Source organism: Prunus mume, linkage group LG8 (genome assembly GCF_029339155.1).
Source record: "Prunus mume cultivar Tortuosa linkage group LG8, ASM2933915v1, whole genome shotgun sequence".
Taxonomy (NCBI): Eukaryota; Viridiplantae; Streptophyta; class Magnoliopsida; order Rosales; family Rosaceae; genus Prunus; species Prunus mume.
Genome location: NC_142705.1, coordinates 6,397,897 through 6,411,583, shown reverse-complemented (window position 1 = coordinate 6,411,583; position 13,687 = coordinate 6,397,897). Strand labels below are relative to the sequence as shown.

Below are 13,687 nucleotides of genomic sequence, written 5' to 3'. Positions count from 1 at the left end.
TATAATTAGCCCAGAAATTCCTGATTATAAAAGATCCCTCAAAATATAAAAATTTAGCCCACTTCTAGAAAAATTCTTCGGTCCACCGTTGCTATGTGATATTCTCAATACAATTTTATAAAAACTATATGTCATCGCTTTCAGATTTTAGAGGATAGAGAAGAATTCAGAGTTATATCGGACATATGTGAAAGGTCCAGAATGTTTATGGATGATGAGTTCTACTACTTGGCTGACCTGCCTTTAGTTTTGAAAATCCTTCATTGCAGGACGAGGGCGCTGTTATGAACTTATGATGTTGTTTTCGTCGCATTTTATAAATAAATATATAAAAGGAATAACAATCAACCATACATGTAATAATAACTAGCCCCTTGGCACGTGCTCATGTATGTGCCAATTGATTTTCTTTTTTTTTTTATTTTTTTTTTTTAGAATTAAGAAAATGTAATATAAGTAGTTATGTTCCATAAAAGTATGACCTATTATCTGATTTGTTTTTAATTTTAATTTTTTTTAATATGAAAAAATGTGAATTTACCATATTATCCTCATTTAATTAATAATTTCATTTCTTAATGTTTGAATTAACCAAGGGCATTTTCTAGTATTTTGAATGTTTCACTATTCTCTGCATTTTGCTTATATATATATATATGTACGTATATATATGTACTAATAATTAAATTTATTAAAATTTAAATTTTTTTTAATAAAGGGAATAACTTGGTATCAATCAAGAGGCCAACTTCATGTCCTTTTGCTTTGTTTTATCTGTTTATTTTCTTTTTTTGGCTTTGGCTTCCAACTTCAGCCTAAGCAGAGACTGAAGATAGTCCTAGATAAGAAAGGAGAGAGAGAGAGAGAGAGAGAGAGAGAGAGAGAGAGAGAGATGAGAGATGAGATGAGATTTGAAAAATGGAGAGAAGATAGTCCTAGATAAGAAAGGAAAAAATAGAGAAAGAGAGCTGCATATTTAAAGAATTTTTTTTTTGAAGAGGTAGAGTTATTACATGTTCCTATGAGAATTGGAAAGTTGGCTTGAAACTTTTGTATCAACAACTTCCATATTTGATGGGAGAAAACTGAGAGGAGAAAAGAAGAAAGACTTGTACAAAAATAAATAACGCGCCATAGTGAAGCAAATGGTGAGGGTATATAATATTGAGTCATAAAAATATAGCTTTTGCCAATGTGCTACAATCTCTGCTCTAGTTATCTAAGCTCTGTGAAGACACTTGTATGTGATAGAAAAACAAAAACTAATCAGAAATCGCTCTAGACATGTCCACAAACAAACATGAACTAAACAAAATCTTCAGAAAAGATATCGAGCTGAAGCACGTTAACCTGTTCTGCACTTACGAGTGTTATCAAACTAAACCATAGATAGACTAAGGAGCATCTGCTACTGCTAGACTGCTGGTGATGCAGCATCCACCAATGTGGATCAATAATGATCTTAGTTCGACTGATTTCCAGAAACACTCTATGATCCGGGAATCGGTGCAATAACCATAAATATTGTGAATCTTGCTGAAGAACAGAGAAAGATTTCCACATGAAGCTACACAATTGAATTAAAGTTTTATTAATGGCTTTTTGTTTCTGTGAATTATTGATTGGTTATGAAGTTTTGAATTATCGAAAATAATCCCCGACTTTTGGGAATAAGCCCATCGAAACATATCAAAACAAAAATTAAAGAGGGAAAATTCGAAGAACAATCATACAACAGATTCAATTATCATATTACGAATAGCTCAAAATTTACAATCGCCATCCAAACTTAGCATCGATCAACAGACCAACTTCATGTACTTTTGTTTGCTTTCTCTTCATGTCCAAGTTTTGTTGTTTACTTTTCCTTTGTTGTTGGCTTGGCAAGTTGGCAACCAAGTCCAAGTTGGCGGTGGGCAAAAGATGTTTTGAAAACTTGGATAATCTGCCAGCGGCAACCAAGTGCCAGAATCTAAGCAGAACACTGCGGTTTGGCTCAGCATGCTTCCTCTTCCTAACGCAATTGTACGATTATCTAGATTGTAGAAATAAATGCAGCCCCCCCTGCACCCTGGGAAATCTCCAGTAGAAACAGAGAAGCAGTGGTCGCTCCCCACCACCAATATTCGATCACGCAAAGCTTCCGCCTCAACCTCAACCCATTCTTTCTCATCTGCATTCAATTTATAAACCTTTGCAGAAGAACCAGAAGAAGAATCAGAATCCTCGTCATGAGCTGGGTGGACAACTTCAGCTGGTGCTGGCGCTTGCGGCAGCCCTTCGTAAGAAGAATCTTCATCATCAGCCGGCTTGGCAAGTTCAGCCGGTGCTGGCACTTGCGGCAGTGCAAGAACAAATTCACCAAGTACGAGTGAGTCTCGATAGTTAGCTCCACTCGAAAACCCACCCTCGTGGGTAACTTCAGCAGGTGCTGGCGCCAGCGAGAGCTCCTGGTAAGAAGAATCAGACTCTTCATCAGAAGAATCAGAATCTTCACCGGAAGAGTTACAAGAAGAATAAGAATCTTCACCAGATAAACGAACCAAAAGAACCTCCCCGGATGACTCCACCAGATAATTGAGGGTAAAACGACCTTTTATTGGAGAGGCGATCATCATCACGTCAAGAGAAGAATCAACCTCTACGGCTGTTCCATTATAGCAGACAGCACAGAACTTTCCTTGATAAAAGATAACATCTTCATAAATGGAACGTTCACGATTCAACGGAGAGACTTGGATGCACTTTTTTCTGTCAACGCCTAATTTTCCATACCATAACATTCCCCGTATCACCATCATGACCGCAGGGAAATCGAGATTTAAGGACAGGGCCGCCTTACCACAAAACCAGCAGTCATCCCTAAAACGTGTTGGCCACCTCAGGTACCCGATATTCCAATAAGTTGAGTAACTTTGGATACGAGTAGGGCAACTGCAGAACGGTAGACTGGGAGAGTGGATGCAACATATGATGAGTTTCACCCTTCTCTCCTTCTTTGACACAAATCAACCAACCCCTTTCACGGGGATAACCGGTGGCGGCAGGAGGTGCAAGATGATAGATTACACTCTCGTTGAGGGTGAAGCTGAGGGAGCACTTCTTAGTGATGACTTGAATGGGGAATTGCAAAGGGAATTGTTTTGCAAAAAGAGGAAGAGAGGATCGCCATGACTTACACACAGCATGAAATCGAGAAACGTCGGTCTTTGTGTTGAGGCACTTGCCGATGCTCTCCCATAATTCATCTGGTATTCTGCTTGCCATCCTTAATATCTTATAATTGTATGTTGTTTTATGTTTAAGAATACATAGGGCACATGGGTTATTTAATGTCCTGGTGAAGCACAAATAGTCCTATGAGAATTGGGATTCTTGAATGATCAATCAGTTCTTTTTTCTTTTCTTTTTAACTTTATTGTTTTCTCATTGAGAAAACTTAGCTCTTGTATCTCAAAGCGAATCCTACGAGAATTGGCAAGTTTTCACTCCAAATTTCTATATCCTCAACTTCCATATTTGATTGGAGAAAATTTTTTTTTGGGGGTGGTGGTGGTTGTGTGTTGGGGGAGAGAAGGAGAGAAAATAAATAACACAGCATAGAAGAAGCAAAATGGAGGTATGACGTTAATATCAGGAATATTATTGAGTCAGAAAGTGCTACAATCTGCTCTAGTTATCTAAGCTCTAAACAAACATGAACTAAAGAATCTTCAGATAAGATATTCAAGTTGAAGCAAATGCCGTCAAACTAAAACGTAGAAAGGTCTCATCCTGAGTTAACGGAACATCTGCCACACACAGCTAGACTGCTAGTGATACCATCCTCCAATGTGGCTCAATCATCTTGGTTCAACACGATTTTCAGAAACACTGTATGATCTGGGAATTGGTGAAACTCGCGCGACACCCCTTAAATCTTGTGAACTCTTGAACAAAAACAGAGAAAGATAATCACCACCGAACACCCACAACACTTGACTTTTCACCCAGATGCTTTCTTCCATATGTGAACTGAACTTTAAAATCTTGTATTTGACAACCTTGACACTTTCAGCTACAGACAGCTACCAAAACTTCCTGTGACTACCAACCAACACCAGATGTTGAAAAATGCGATCTGTCACTTCCAAAGATGAAATAAACGTGACTGCTCTCCCAAAGAAGAATTAACCATCTTCAATCTCCCCAGCAAGTCAATGAGTGCAAACCTGCAGAAAAAGAAAAAAAACAATAACTAGTGAGAGCATCAAAGTATCAATGTGAAGCATTTCTTATTGCAATTTTGGTTGCAACATCATTGATAAATTTTTCATAATCAATATTTTCTAGAAGATCATTTTCAACAGAAATCAAATCTCGTCCATCTAATTTTTCTTGTGATATTGGCGATTGCAAGTAAGATTTTAGTAACTTCAATTTTGAAAAACTACTTTCTGTAGATGCCAATGTAACAGGTACAGTCAATAATATTCTATAAGCAATGCATGCATTTGGAAGACCTAGTTCTTTTATGAAATTTAGTATTTCAAGGGCTGTCATTTTTTCTTTTGGTAAATTCCCTCGTAAGAATTTTAGTTCTTCAAATAAATCATTTCCATCAACATCACAAGATTTTCCATGCTTTAGACTGAATTCAAGATGACCACAACAAGATTTCAAATTATTATCATCCAATGAATTTAACTTCTCTGAACTAAACAACCCAAAAACATCCTCATACGCCTGAAACTGTTCAAACATTCTCTTCAATAAACCTATAACTTGATCCACTATATGTAAGAAATAATGAATTCTAAAGGATTCTTCAACAGATTCAGTAGATGATTCATTGACATTCGCAGCATGGTTCTTTCTACGGGTTTTACAAGTTTCACTAAACACATAATCAATTTCCATTTCAGTAGCAATTCCTTTAGCAACAGTCATGGCCTGTGTAAACCCTGTTTCTTTATATTCTTCAAAGAAATTAATCAGCCTTTTTACCTCATCTATAGCAACATCAATAAGCATGTCTTTAGATTCTAAGTATTTGCTAACAGAGTCAACAACAGAGAGTATGTCAAACCAAATAATCATGCGTAAAAAAACTCAAAATCAAATCCATATATTGCTAAAGAAAGAGCTTGGCACCTCACTTTGAGGTCAGGCACAGTTTCTGCTAATTGAAGTAAAGCTTCTCTTACTTCTAGAGCATGGAGTCTTATTGCTCTAACACTTTCAATTTCACTCTCATAATGTGGGATCGTTAATTGCTCAAGAGTTAAACCTTTTACATTATCTTCCAAAATTTTCCAACACTTTGAACAATGAGAAAACAATGTATAAATATTTTGTATCACTCCAAAAAAATATTTTGCTTCACTACAAGAGTCTAGAATGTCACAAAGAGTTAAGTTTAGACTATGACAACCACATGGCATATACCATGCTCTACGATTTATATCTAAAAGCTTATTCTGTACACCTTGGTCTCTCCCTCTCATATTAGATCCATGGTCATATCCTTGTCCTCTTACATCGTCAAGATTAAGGTCAAGAGATTTTAACACACTTTGCAATTCTTCAAAAAGTCCTTGGCCCGAACACACATTTAAAAACCCTAAAAAGTACTCTTCTATTTTTGTTGGACTTGTAGAAACATCTACAGATCGTAACAGCAAAGAAATTATTTTTTCGTCATTTGAATCAAGAGTACAATCAAGAATCACAGAAAAATACTTTGCTTCCTAATTTTTTTTATGATTGCACTTTTGATTTCAGAAGCTAACAAAATTATCAACTCTTGAATGTTACGACCTAGATAATGACAATGAATCTCATTGTTTTGAACACGTCCAATATGCATTTGCATTACTTGATCCCAGACTGCGATCATTTCAATTTGGGTAAAAAAATTCCACGATCATTTTGATAAATCCTGTCATTTGTTCCAAAGAATGTGAACTTATGTTTAACAAGAAATTTCACAACTGAAATGATTCTTGGCAACACATTTCTCCAGTGTTGTTTCTCCTGGTCAATCTTGTCAGGAACTATTTTACCAACCGTTTCATTTTTCTCCAATGTAAGACGCACATCCTTCCAAGTGATCATGTGAAAGATGTGCTCAATGCTTGTTTCATGTTCTTTGAGCAAAAGACTAAGTTGTTCCCAGTCTCCATATCCTTCATTGCTAACTGACATTTTAGGGACAAAGGTTTAAACAACTTGCAACAAAAACAAAATACTTTATCAACATCCTTTGAATAAACTAGCCATTCTCTATCACGTTTCTCTCCATTTGGTAAATAACGAGTGTAAAATGTTGAAGAGAAACATCTAGAGGATTTATCTTTTGGGCCTTTCTCCCCAAAAAGATCTCTTCTAGGCCCTTTTTCAACTAATAGATCTCTCAGTTTTGTACTGAGATTCTCCCAATTACTTGGATCATAAATGTCCAAGGGAATGGACTGAGGAGGTTGTTCATTGACTAAATTAGAGACATCATCATTTTCAACATGATCTCCTAAATCATCAACATGTTTAATTTTTCTCTTATTTCTGCATTTATCATATCCCAGTGGTTTCATAGGAAGCATTTTCACAGTAAAAGAAATCACAGTGAAAGAAGTCAGAACGATAGAACCTGGAACGAAGACACAGCGTGGTCTGCGTGAGGAAGTCAGAAGATAATTCTTAACTTCATAACCTGATAAAACAATGAACAAGATTAATTTCAAGAAGCAAAGTTAAAAACCCAATTCTAATATTCAGAAACAGTTAGCATCCAACTCCTAGTTATCCATTGAATCACAGAAACATTTAAGATACAAATCACATCTTCAAACACAGACATATATTTTCGCATCGCAAAACTCTGTTTCGTAATCAAATCAAATCTCATACAGCAAAAAGCAGCTTGACAAAGTCAAGAATATTGTCTAAATAATTCAAGAAGACACATTGCAGTTCAAAATCAGCTCTCGGATACACAAGCCACAATATATCAAAGCTACTAATCCAAATCACGCCCACTGTGAGAGAGAGAGAGAGAGAAAGAGAGAGATAAACCATACCTTGAAAATCACCAAATTTTCGGAACTCTTCTGACGGAGTGACCAACCGATAAGAAGAAATCTAATGAAAAAATAAGGAAATAAAGAGTTTCAGATACAAATCAAACGAAAATTTAGGCGAAATTAGAAAATGTGGAAAAATAAATAAAGATTTGTGCCTCACCACCGGTAAGAGGGCTGAGAACCTGAGAGAGTGAGAAAGAGAGCAATTCCACAGAGAGAGAGAGAGAGAGAGAGAGATCAGTTCAATTTCTTTTATATTCTCGATAAAAATCTAAGCTCAAACGGTCAAAAAAAATCGGGCTGCCGTCTAGAACTGGGCCTGCAATGTAGAAGTGGCATTTCTTTCTGGGTTTACCCATTGGGCTGTAATAATTATGATGGGTGTTTTCGTCTTTTAGGCAAAACTTTTCTTTTGTGGTCAAATTAGGCCGAAACCGAAGTCTTTTTTTTTTTTTTTTTTTTTTTTTTTTTTTTGGGATCAAAATTAGGCCGAAGTAATATGATGATCTTGAGCAGCACCCAAGAATTTGATCTCCGCACCTATTCACAAAATTTCACATCGATCCCTTGTTCATTTCGTGTCAACGTTTTAAAGATTTTCAAAGAGATTAAGGAAAATTCATGGGGCAAAGTTGGAAGTAAAGGAAAATTCTTGGGTGCAGAGAGAAATGAGAAAGTCTCTAACATTGAAATAAATCAAAATTTTGGATTAAAAAGATATTTTATTTTGTAAATAGCATGTGACATGGACTGTTACCACATAACTCAACATGGAGAACGAGCTTATGCAAACAAGATCCAACACTTGTGCATAACTAAAGATCCCATCAATTCAACTCAAGAGCCAGCATACAAAAATTTGTTATGACAACCGAATGAAATTAAGCTATAGGTCTAAAAAATACGGAGAGATAGAGAGTGTGATAAGATATGAAATAAAGGAGAGGACGTGATGAGATTTGAAGAAAAAAAAATAGAGAGAGAGAGAGAGAGAGAGGAGATTTGAAAATTGGAGAGGATATAGTTCTAATTTAGAGAAAGAGAGCTGCATATTTAAAGAAAAAAATTGAAGAGATAGAGTCAATTGCATAGAGAAATTAAAAACTCTCCAAGAATGAAATAAATAAAATTCTTAGATTAGAAAGATATTTTCTTTTGTAAATAACATGTGACATGGAGCTACTAAGTGCATAATCACTTTACTGTTACTACATTACTCAAAATGGAGAACGACCTAATCCAAACCAGATTGAACGCTTATACATAACTAAGGAGCCTAACAATTCACCCAACTCAAGCCAACATACAAAAATTTGTTATGACAACCAAATCAAATAAGCTAGCAACAAACACATTCGAAAACCTAAGTCCTATGTCTACAAAATATGGGGATATAGAGAGAGTAATAGGATACGAAACAACGGAGAGGACGTGATGAAATATGAAAAAATACGGAGAGAGATGAGATTTGAAAAATATAGTTATAGATATGAAAAGAAAGAAAAAAAAATTAAAGACAGAGTTTTTGCAGACTCATGAAAAAGAAAGAGAGACAAGATGGAGGTGAGGTAGAAACCATTGTCACATGGGTTCTGTTCTTACCTATGGGAAAAAGAAAAGAAAATATATATATATATATATATATATATATTACGTACTACTATGTAACTTGAAAACTTGTCAAATACCTATTTATAATTGATCATTTCTTCCTGATTGCAAAAGATAATAAGCATAAAGTCAATTCATTATTATTTCATTCAGAATAACAAAAGATAATAAGCATAAAATCCGATGCTAATATAACTGGAAACTTGAAATTCATAGACCTCCAGTTCAAATTAACTTAAAAACTGACTGAAACTGTTCCATAAGTTCTCTCCTTAACTGCACTCCTGCGAGCCCTGGTTTATTTGATAACATGGCATGGCAGGACCTCCAAATCTCTGAAACTCCAGAGCTCTCTCACACTTCACCTGTCAAGATCATGTCACGAAGCAATCAAACACAAAAACAAACAAAAAACCACAAGGAGAGAGAAGGCAGAGCAATTGCTTACAGAAGCTAAGGCGGGGAAGGCCAATATATCTCGGCAAAGAATGGAGCTCCTGCAGCATTTACAACGCTAATGCTATGGTCTGCCAAGTTGAAAACCGAACCATCCCCAACAGTGCTCAAGCTTCTCAGCGCCAGAGGATTCTCCCGGTGATCGGAGAAGTAAATGCAGTTCCTTGAGCACCCAACAATGTCTTCAGCCGAAACAGAGAACGAAAAATCAACGTTCAAGAAGAATGCTTGGTCATCCAAGTTCTGCACTTCATCCCATCTCCCCCTCTCTTGATCCAACTTATAAACCCTGAAATTAACGGTATTCAGCGGACACTCGTCGATTGCATCAGGCCAACCATTCCCTTGATACCGAATAAAACGATAGAAACTGGTAACCGGGTCTGGTCTTGCATTCGGGTCCGCCACCATGTACCTGTCAACCAGATAAAGATCTCCGCAGCTCTCGACCAGATGCTTCTTGTGCCCAAAACAGACCAACCGAGGCGCGAATTGAACCACTCCCAGAGTCGGGTCGACCAGGAAAACCGTGCCCCATTTGTCTACAACGTACGGCCGGCCCTTGTAAACAATCAGATCACTGTAACTAGAAAACCGATTGCCGATGCTTCTCAAACGCTCGTCCCCATTCTGAGCAAAACCCAGTTTTCCTTTGTGGTGAATGACGAGAATTGAGCAGGGTTCAGAGTGAGGGAGCTCAATGACTTTGCTTACGCGATCAACGTAGGCAGAGCCAGCTGAGTTTTTGAGAGTGTAGGCTTGGCCCAGCTCCACTATCTTATAATTTAAAAAGTTCAGTTGCTCTGGGTAAAAGTCCTCCCCGCACCTCAATTGGCGGTTGGTGATGGGGTGAAGAAGGCGCAGGTTCTGGTTGCACTCTTCTAGTTTCAGGAGCCAGCCCTTTGGGGAAGATGATGATGAGGATGGTGATGACGTGGAGGCGTAAGGAAATGGGTTGGTTCGGAGGAGGTAGAGAGTGGTTCGGGCGAGGGAGGCTTTGGAGTGGAAGGAGAACGGGTATGGGAATTCTGTAGGAATGGAAGGGTGGAATCGGGGAATGGAATGGCGCCAGGAGTAGGAGACGCTGCGAAATCGCAGCCGTTCGATGAAAGGTTTGAGCTGCTGGCCGATCCGGTGCCAGAGCTCATCTGGGAGTTTGGACCAGTCCACTGAACAGGGGGCTCTGGAATCCATGGTAGGGCCTCTGTTTCTGTTGACAGATGATGACATGCAGAAAGAGAGAGTGAGAGAGATAGTGAGAGTTTCAGTCAAGGAGGCAGAGGTGATGGTAGGACCATTGTCCAAGAACGTAATCCTTTTATACTGCAATTCTAGGGTAAACAAATTTGTTTTTCTCAAATTTTGTCATCAAATCATCTGGAATTTTGCTCCCGAACCGGAGCTCTTCTCCGGTCGGGAGCTTAGTTAGCGAATTAGTCTGCTAATCAACTCAACTAACAAAGAATTAATGTTTTCTGAGACATTTTAAGATAATTCGAGGTTAAGTAATGTTTAACAAATAAATGTAGTTCCTTCCTCTATTTGATAAATGACGCTTATGATTTTGATTGGTGATCGATAAATGGCGGGAAACCGACATGCTTATTTATTTATTTTATTTTTTGCTTTTAAGAGTGACAAAATTTACAAAGTCTAACTTTAAACAAAGGTTCTCACTTCTCTCCACGTTGATAATTGGTCTAAATCATAAATGACGGCGACAGTCATCCATCCGAGTGGATGAGTGAAGGAGGGTGAGATGCAAGGAGATAGAGCAAGGAACTATTTGAATTATAATGTTGTCATGCTTCATTATTAATTGATTATACTTAAAAAAAATTTGAGTTCATTCGAAAAATATATATATATATATTTGAAATTGATAATGTGGTAAATAATGACGTCAAAATTTGATATTGTAGAATCATGTATTTGTTTTCTTTTAAGGCAAGAAACTAGATAAGGTAAATTAAATACCATTTACAGTCATTTGCCAGACAAAAATACCATTAGCACACCATTCACACCCACTCACCAAAAAAATACCATTCACACCCACTCACCAAAAAAATACCATTAGCATTTAGCACTCACTTACCAGAAAAATATACTATTAATACTCATTTACCAAAAAGATACATCATTAACCAGAGAAAATACTTTAATCTTTTCCATTTAGTTGCAGTTGGCCAATGAAAGTTGAAGCTTTAAAGCAGAGAAAATATTTAAGAATTCCTTTTGAAATCAACATAACATTAAACAGTAACATTCACACTCACTTACCAGAAAAAAAATACCATTAATACCCATTTACCAAAAAATACATTAACCAGAGAAAATACTTAATTCTTTTCCATTTAGTTGTAGTTGGCTAATTTGGATTTGGTGGCCAATGAAAGTTGAAGCTTTAAACCCAAAATATTTAGAGCTTGTCTGGTAACGTTTTCGGAGAGAATGTCTTAAGAATTCCTTTCAAAATCCTAGAAAACCAACATAACATTAAACAGTAACTTACAAAGATACATAAGTTCAAGAGAGAATGCCTTGTATAACAACATTAGATTACACTGTAGATAATTTTACAAATCATTCTTCGTGAGAAATTGGAACCTCCAGCCTCTTTCCCCTGTAAGAAGGAAGCAAGGTCCCCGTGAAGATCAAGTTCAGAAATAATTAATACCAAAAAAAGAAAAAAAGAATCCTTTTCCTTTTCCTGGTGACACAAGAACATCATAAGTAATTAACATATACAGAAAGCTTGTTTGTCAAGTAAGCTTGTTAAGATTATATAAAAACAACATATCATATGTATACTTACATTAATCCAAAGGATAATTAAGCTGGGAGTGGCCAAAACATCTGAGAATAAACAGGGGAAGAACTAAGCCAATTAATCCTACGATCTTCCAAGCAGAAAACAGACCCATCTGATCTGATCAACCCTCTCAACGCGAAACCAATGTCATTTGAATCTGTGAAGTAAATGCAATTCCCTTCGCACCCTTCCAACTCTGCAGCTAAAACAGAGAAACAGCAATCAATACTCAAGAAAAAAGCTTGACCCCCCAAGCTCTTCACTTCAACCCATCTACCCCCCAACTCTTCATCACCCAACTTATAGACCTTGAAATCAATTGCCTTGGGCTGATCGGCTTCGTAGATTCTTCGACCACGACGAAGAGGATGACGAAGAAAAAAATTAAAACTAGCATTACGAACACAAATTCTTGGTGATGTTTGATCTTGCTGATTAGCATCAAGGTACCTATCCACCACATAAAGCTCTCCACAACACTCAATTAAATTCTTTCTGCAACCAAAGCCAATAGGAGGCGAAAAAGGCACCAATTCCAGAGACAAATTGATCCTAAAAATTTGACCCCATTTGTTAACAACACAAGGCTGACCCTTATACACAATCAAATCATCGTAATCAGAAATTTGGTCATTGATGAGTGTGAGCTTCTCATTTCCAATTTGGGCAAAACCCAATTTTCCTTCATTGTAGATCATGAAAATTGAGTCTTTAAAGTTAGGGGCTACAATCACCTTGTTTATACCAAAAATGGAACCAGACCCCTTTGTGTATCTCAGCGCATATGCTTTGCCCAGCTCCACCATGTTAAGGTCCACCAGGTTCAAATCCGTTGGATTTCTTGCAACGTCGTCCTTGACAGAGCTGACCCGCCAGTTGGTTATCGGATTCAGAAGGCGAATCTTGTCCGCGCACTCTTCGAGCTTCAGCAACCAGCCCTTGGATGAAGGCGATGAGGACGACGAGGAAGGATTCGGATCCGGATCCGGGTCGGGTCGGGTGAGGTAGACTGTGATCTGGGAGAGGAACCCTGTGGGCCCGTGAGGGAAAGGGAAATTGGGAGATATGGAGGCGCAGAAAGGAGGAATGGAAGAACGCCAGGAGCTGCAGACGCTGCGGAATCGGAGGACTTCGATGTGGGTTTTGAGGCTTTGGGCGATGAGTTGGTAGAGTTGGGGTGGAAGGTTGGTCCAGTCGACTCTGATGCTGCTGCCATCCATGGCGACCTTGTGCTTCTTCTTCTGTTGACTTTGATGAGTAGTTTTGCAGAGCATTGTGCTTCTACCGTTAAATTTGATGAAACACTCGGTGTTAATGTTTTTTTTTCTCTTGCGCTACCTGTAGTTACTTACTGGTTTACTTTTTTTAATAGTCTCATGTCACTGGCTGCGCGAAAGTCATTATTTTCCTTTTAAAATAGCGGGCTTTTTAAAAAAAATTTAAAATTTATTTTAAAATTAAAAATAATAATGAGTAGTTGTGTTTTATAAAAATAGAACTTATTATTTAATTCTGTTTTAATATGAAAATTTGTGAATTTATCATATTATCCATATTTAATTAATAATTTTAATTCTTAATTTTAAATTAACCAAGGGCATTTTCTGGTATTTTGAATGTTTCACAATTCTCTGCCTTTTACTTTATATATATATATATATATATATATACATTTATTAAAGTTAAATATTTTTTTGGTAATTGAGTTTTACACGAAATTGTAATTTGATTTCTAAGAAAAAAA

General features: G+C 37.1%; 3 protein-coding genes and 1 long non-coding RNA gene across 6 annotated transcripts; all 4 read right to left on the bottom strand.

Moving 5' to 3' along the window:
• Positions 1–1,838: 1,838 nt before the first annotated feature.
• LOC103340442 (F-box protein At2g17036-like) lies at positions 1,839–2,801 on the bottom strand. Its single transcript, XM_008243861.2, has one exon. It carries the CDS (start codon positions 2,799–2,801, stop codon positions 1,839–1,841), a length of 963 nt encoding a protein of 320 aa, XP_008242083.2.
• An 801-nt stretch (positions 2,802–3,602) lies between these two features.
• LOC107881718 (uncharacterized) lies at positions 3,603–7,298 on the bottom strand. The gene is made up of 3 exons (XR_001678306.2): positions 7,222–7,298; positions 7,059–7,119; positions 3,603–6,691 (listed from the first exon to the last, which is right to left on the bottom strand). It is a non-coding gene; the product is annotated as an uncharacterized LOC107881718 (long non-coding RNA).
• Positions 7,299–8,840: 1,542 nt separating this feature from the next.
• LOC103340363 (uncharacterized protein At1g65760-like) lies at positions 8,841–10,358 on the bottom strand. The gene is made up of 2 exons (XM_008243768.2): positions 9,121–10,358; positions 8,841–9,037 (listed from the first exon to the last, which is right to left on the bottom strand). The coding sequence occupies exon 1, from the start codon at positions 10,356–10,358 to the stop codon at positions 9,126–9,128; it is 1,233 nt and encodes a 410-aa protein (XP_008241990.2). The 3' UTR covers positions 8,841–9,037; positions 9,121–9,125.
• Positions 10,359–11,606: 1,248 nt separating this feature from the next.
• Positions 11,607–13,521, bottom strand: LOC103340361 (putative F-box protein At1g65770). Of its 3 annotated transcripts, none has more exons than XR_016122730.1 (3): positions 12,678–13,521; positions 11,947–12,145; positions 11,607–11,754 (listed from the first exon to the last, which is right to left on the bottom strand). XR_016122730.1 is itself a non-coding variant. In XM_008243765.2 (2 exons), the coding sequence occupies exon 1, from the start codon at positions 13,215–13,217 to the stop codon at positions 11,964–11,966; it is 1,254 nt and encodes a 417-aa protein (XP_008241987.2). In that variant the 5' UTR covers positions 13,218–13,497; the 3' UTR covers positions 11,607–11,754; positions 11,947–11,963. The 3 variants fall into 3 exon arrangements, 1 of the variants encoding a protein (XP_008241987.2); XR_016122731.1 differs by having other exon boundaries at positions 11,947–12,139; positions 12,678–13,520; XM_008243765.2 differs by having other exon boundaries at positions 11,947–13,497.
• Positions 13,522–13,687: the final 166 nt, after the last annotated feature.

Bases quoted from the DNA above. Each gene is read 5' to 3' on its own strand.
- LOC103340442 (XM_008243861.2), bottom strand. From the start codon at position 2,801: ATGATGGTGATACGGGGAATGTTATGGTATGGAAAATTAGGCGTTGAC.
- LOC103340363 (XM_008243768.2), bottom strand. From the start codon at position 10,358: ATGTCATCATCTGTCAACAGAAACAGAGGCCCTACCATGGATTCCAGA.
- LOC103340361 (XM_008243765.2), bottom strand. From the start codon at position 13,217: ATGCTCTGCAAAACTACTCATCAAAGTCAACAGAAGAAGAAGCACAAG.